This window comes from Colletotrichum spaethianum (assembly GCF_022836535.1).
Source record: "Colletotrichum spaethianum MAFF 239500 DNA, contig03, whole genome shotgun sequence".
In the NCBI taxonomy this organism is placed as follows: Eukaryota; Fungi; Ascomycota; class Sordariomycetes; order Glomerellales; family Glomerellaceae; genus Colletotrichum; species Colletotrichum spaethianum.
The window spans coordinates 1349582-1355778 of NW_026054773.1; the positions used below are offsets into that span (position 1 = coordinate 1349582).

The following is a 6197-nucleotide window of genomic DNA, read 5'->3' on the forward strand; positions in this document are numbered from 1 at the left end:
CTTGTGTGTGATAATGGGGGTTGGAAACAAAGATGGTGCAGAAGAAGTGGTGATTTTTTTCGCTAGTGGTTAGTACAATGAGGTTGTCGATTGTATGTTGTGGGTTATTTACATGATGCTGTGTGATGGACTGGAAGCTCGAAAGCCAGGGAAGAGCGAGCAGAGGGTTTTGTTGATATGGAGCTTCGCGTAAATACCGTTGCCAGGTCAACATCATGACGGGCCCACTCTCGGAACGCTGCAACCCTTGCCCGCGTCGTGGTGTTAGGTGCGCCCTTGACACCTGGCGTGGTGTATCTGCCAGCCGTTGGGTGCTCCCTGCTCACAGCGCTCAACAACAAGTTCAAGCCAGTCAACCCTTCTCGAAGGTTGCAGCCACTCGGGTAAAGCAGTCAAAACACCACGTCATCGCAGTACCTAGTCCAATAGGTCAGCCACCACGCCGGTGTTGCTTCTAGCCAACAACAGATCGCCAGCACCAGCCTTGTTGATAAACAACGGAATCGTTTGCGATTGATGCATTTGTCCGACCCTGAATTGTCCCCGAGTAACCCAATCTATGATCTAGTGTTCTCTGCCACACGACGATAGCGAATGTGGTCGTCTCACAACACACAGACACGACATCATCAAAGCCGTTCGTGGACGGCTTCCGTGTTCGCCCTCGTCGCTCCCTTCGTAGGCTTTGACAAAAGGCACCAGACTAGTCAAGACTTTGAGACACGCAGCACGCACTGAAACCTAGCCTCCCGATTGTTTGTTCTTGTCCCTAGCGGCAGTAAACCTCGATCTTGTGCCAAATATGGATATGAGCAACGGATGTTGACGACCGAAGACGAGAAGGACATAACCCTGAAATCGCATGACGAGACAAGCTATAGATTGCTCAAGACTGGACTGCAGTTCATCATGACGACAATGCCATCGTCATTGCGGTTCTGCAGCAACAGGAAGGTCGCGGAGAATGTGCGGCGAAGTCCTCTGGACTCTTCTGGATCTAGCTGAAACGACTGAACTTTTATAACAGCACCTCCGACCGACGATATGTCATCGACATTGACATGTCCGCCATTTCTGCTGCGTCGGCCCTCCAAAAGCTCTCAACCAACACAGGGCATCTCCCCGCACTCAATCTGTAACCTACTTTGTGCTGAGGACTGCACGTCCCTACCGACAAGGCATACCCTAGACAAGCACGCTCTCCCACACACCACTACCACCGCCACCACCACTTGACTTGCCAGTCGCTGTGCTGCGGGCAGTCTGACGGCATGGGCTCTAAATCTGTAAAGCTCCGATGAGGGCTGGCGCGCGGGATCGACCCGCCATTGGATCCTCGGGAAGCTCATGCAGGCCGTAGGGCAAGTCGAGGGCTCAACCAGCACCAGTGCATAAGCACTCCAGTACAGATGCATCCATTCACATCTGGATGGTGGGTAGTCGCCCGAGTTGGAAGAGGCTACCTAGAGGAGAAAGCTGACACGCGTATGCTGTTCCATTCTTTCCGAAGCGTTTTCCCCGTGAGCACGCGGCGTGTATGCTGGTGGCGGGTCAGCAGCCCAATGTGAACCACGTCCTAGGAGCAGCAGGAATCGCCGCAGCAGCGCAGTCAGCAATCGAATGAGCGTGTAAGCATGGCGCAGGCCACACCAAAACACCCCCACCACACCAGCACCAGCCACTAGCCTCCGCCAGTTCCGTTGCTGCCGATCGATCCCAGGCACCATTCTCTGGGTAGCCTGCCACTTTTCGACGTGTCACGTCGAGTTGAGCAAACCATTCGCTCAGCGACAATGATACCTACGGGTGGAATCAGGACTCCAGAAGGCAGGAAACGCCGTATCGCATACGGTCGCAGGCCATGAACCGCATTCAGCACGGTGGACGACGTGTCGTACCTTGTCCCCGGTTCCAGCGAGACATGCAATGGCAGGGGAAACCATTGAAAGCCCTTTCGTTGCGAAGATGAGAGTGACGACTCGGGCACATGCACATGCACAGACACAGGCACACGACAGGCGGCGCAGAAGAGGGCCACATCGAGTTCCCGTCTCATAAAACGCCGCACCCGAGACTGCAAGGAGTAGAACCCAACCCGTCGCCTCAGCAGTGCGGCGCTTGGCCTCATCGCACCCTCGAGCCCCCCGCGGTCGTCCCTTTCCCCTCTGGTTCTGGTTTCTTACAGGCTTGTCATTGGTGTTGTTGTTGTCTCCTTGCATCATCACCCGCGCATCGGTTTACAATCATCCCGTCGGCCCTCTTTCGTCTTCGGAACCCGCGTACTCCTTACGGACTCCACGTAGCCACCCCTCACCCCCCGAAGAAAGAGGCCGCCGTTCCTCCAGTATTCCCCGTTTGGGCACAAGAGTGTTACCAAGACCCTTTGGATCCCAACCTCCCACCATCACTAGCCAAGCCGGGCGATCCAGACGCTCCTATTCGTTCCAAAGCCACAATTTCCGCGTACCCATTCGTCCCGCGTTCAGCTGCCCAGAACCGCAGAAACGCCGAGCTTAGGTCATACGAGCCTTTCATCTCCCTCTCAGTCGCCAGCCCGCATTTGAAACTTCACCGTCCACAGGGTGAGGTCAGAGATCACCTCTGCATGAGATTTTGGACGGGCTACACCGACATACAATTGTTCGCATTCAATTGTTCGCTGATTCCCTGCCGTCGAGAAGGCTTTCTATTCTTACACTCTGCCCTCTCGTCAATTCAAGCATCTACTAACCTCCCAAGCCTTTTATAACTTGCCTCCCTCGCACAGCACGCCACGCGGGAGGCGTCTCTCACTTAAGCCCAAACTCATCTCATCCCAGCTTCTGCTCATTTGACAACTCACACCGCACACCACACACCCACCCGACAGCACAGCACAGGAGCCCCGTCCATCGAATCGCATCGTTCCCCAGTCAGCACCCGACAAGCATCGGCCAGCAAGGGACTCTCGGGAAAAGCAAAGACAACGACGTCCTTGACAGGAAGGGGACCGCGCTCGCACACGCACTTCAAACCCCCAATTCGACGTCATACCCTGCCGACGCCAGTGTGTAAACCTTCTTTAGCGCGACGGGCCCGTAAGAAAGCCGAAGCCTCTCAATCCCCGTCGAGTCGCCGCACAGCCGCTGCACAATGCCCACAGGGTCGACAATCGCGCGATTCTATTATTACTAGTGACATCCTCCGTCGCTGTCTCTCTGCCGTCTTTTCCGAACCTCTCATCCTGTCGAGGGCCCTTGGTTGTCCTTATATCTTTCGTACCCAATCCCACCTGTTGATATCTCCCCAATTTTGTTTCTGCCTCTCAATTCTCATAAGATACCCCTACGACTTTTCTTACCGTCCCGGATCAAAGCCCACAAAGGCAGCCTGACGCACAATGTTACCCCCATCCCTGCTGGCAGTGGCTGCCGCGATCGCCCCGGTGTGGGCGGTCGATCCCGTGAAGCCAATGGCGGCTGGTCTCGTAATGGAGGCCCTGGACCCCCGCGCCCTCCCCGACTCCCCTCGGGAGGCTACGCTCCGGCGATCGTCGACTGCCCGGCGGCCCGTCCCACAATCCGCTCCGCATCGGCCTTGTCGCCAAACGAGACGGCATGGCTCCCCCGCCGGCGCAACGCCACGGTCGAACCTATGCGCGAGTTCCTCACCCGCGTCAACATCCCCAACTTCGACGCCGGCGCCTACATTGACCGCGTCAGCGCCTCGTCGTCTCAGCTGCCCAATATCGCCCTCGCCGTATCGGGAGGCGGTTATCGTGCCCTCATGAATGGCGCCGGCTTCCTGGCGGCCGCCGATAGCCGCACGCCCAACTCGACGTCCGCCGGCGGCATCGGCGGCCTACTCCAGTCAGCCACCTACCTCGCTGGCCTCTCCGGCGGCGGCTGGCTCGTCGGCTCCATCTACACCAACAACTTCTCCTCCGTGGTCGACCTGCAGCGCGGCTCCGAGGGCTCCGCCGTCTGGAAGTTTGACCGCTCCATCTTCTCCGGCCCCCGGGAGTCTGGCATCTCCATCCTCAACACGGCCGAGTACTGGACGGACGTCGCCCACCAGGTGGACGCCAAGGACAAGGGCTTCGAGGTGTCCATCACGGACTACTGGGGCCGCGCACTCTCGTACCAGCTCGTCAACGCCACCGACGGCGGCCCGGCCTACACCTTCTCTTCCATCGCCGAGTCGTCCGACTTCCAGTCCGGCGCGCAGCCGTTCCCCATTCTGGTCGCCGACGGCCGCGCCCCCGGCGAACGCATCATCTCGCTCAACGCCACCGTCTACGAGTTCAACCCCTTCGAGCTCGGCACCTGGGACAACACGGCCTTTGGCTTCGCACCCCTTCGCTATCTCGCCTCCAACTTCACCGCCGGCCGCGTCCCCGACAATGGCTCCTGCGTCCGCGGCTTCGACCAAGCCGGCTTCGTCATGGGCACCTCATCCTCCCTCTTCAACCAGTTCATGCTCCAAAACATCTCCTCGGCCGGCCTCCCCGACTTCATCCAGAGCGCCCTGACGAGCATCCTCAACGCCATCGACCAGGACAACAACGACATCGCGCAGTACGTGCCGAACCCCTTCTTCGGCTGGAACCCGAGCACCAACGTCAACGCCAACCAGACCGAGCTCTCCCTCGTCGACGGCGGCGAGGACCTCCAGAACATCCCCCTCCACCCCCTGATCCAGCCGCGCCGCGCCGTCGACGTCATCTTCGCCGTCGACTCCTCCGCCGACACCAACTACAACTGGCCCAACGGCACCGCCCTCCGCGCCACCTACGACCGCGTCGCCGAGCCCATCGCCAACGGCACCCTCTTCCCGCCCGTCCCCGACGCCAACACCTTCATTAACCTCGGCCTCAACCGCCGCCCGGCCTTCTTCGGCTGCAACGCCTCCAACTTCACCCTCTCGGGCAACCAGCGCGTGCCGCCCCTCGTCGTCTACCTCCCCAACGCGCCCTACGTCACCCACTCCAACGTGTCCACCTTTGTGCCCAGCTACGAGCTCAGCCAGCGCGACGCAATCATCCAGAACGGCTACGACTCGGCCACCCAGGGCAACGCCACCCTCGACGCGCAGTGGCCCATCTGCGTCGCCTGCGCCGTCCTCTCGCGCAGCATGGACCGCACGCGCGAGACCGTGCCCGAGGCGTGCACCAGCTGCTTCCAGCGGTACTGCTGGAACGGTACGCTCGACACGCGCGACGTCGAGTACAATCCCCCGTTCGCCATTGGCAACATCGAGACCAACAGCCCCGCGGCGAGGATGGCCGTAAGTGTGGTGGCAAGTGTCACGAGTGCGGTTGTGGCCATGGCACTTGCCCTCTGAACCCAGTGAGCAGCAGCCTTGAATGAAGTGCGTACTCGTAACGGCCTTTTGTACATATCACGGACATGTGGTCCAGGGGACTTTTTTTTTCTTGCACTTTCACTCCTTAAGAGTAGGAAAACAGGACACTGGGATGGCAAAGGGGTCGTCAGCATTTGGATGACGAATTATTTCATGACGGAGAGAGAGAGAGAGAGAGAGGAAGAGAGCTTCCTCGGGGAGTAGTCTTGCAAAAAAGCGAGTTTGGGATATCCACTAATGCAAAGAACTCTTTCAAAAATTGACAAAAAAAGGCATCCGCACTGGCTTTGCTGCCCGCGGTGCATGCATTGCCCCATGGGGGAAAGGTCCCATTGGCCATTTGCCTGCCTCCCTTTCCATGATTTCCGCGCTGAAAACACACCCTCGCTAGTAGTGCCGAGACGTATGTCAACATCCCAAAGCCAACCAAAAGACGGGGAAGAATGCCGGTTGTGTCTGTTGAGTGTAGACTGTATATGGATTTGTGGCTTGACTCTCCAACTCCGACCTTTCGCCCTCCCCCAAGCCTGACGAGAGGGATGAATGATGCAATTGTGTCGTGAAAATAAGTCATTAACGCATGAATAAGGCCAGCCCGACAAAGGCTGGCGAGAGAATAGGGGTGATTTGTGTAAGGAAGCGAGGAGATTGAGGGGAGAAAGACAAGAGTATCAGAGGAGAGAGCGGGTGTAGCAACTGCAACCTCGATGGCGGGATACTCATGGCCCCGTCATGTTCTGTTGCCTCGTTGTCTCTGATGGTGTGCCCATTGTCGGAGAATGTTGCCATATCCAAAGAGCCCACGAAAACTGATAAAACGTATAAGATGGCGGCTGTTCGAAGCCGGCCACAGG

General features: G+C 58.0%; 1 protein-coding gene across 1 annotated transcript; it reads left to right on the top strand.

Moving 5' to 3' along the window:
• Positions 1–3633: 3633 nt before the first annotated feature.
• Positions 3634–5322, top strand: ColSpa_01869 (lysophospholipase; the record flags this gene model as incomplete). Its single annotated transcript, XM_049268081.1, has 1 exon — positions 3634–5322. One exon carries the CDS (start codon positions 3634–3636, stop codon positions 5320–5322), a length of 1689 nt encoding a protein of 562 aa, XP_049124038.1.
• Between the last annotated feature and the right edge of the window lie 875 nt (positions 5323–6197).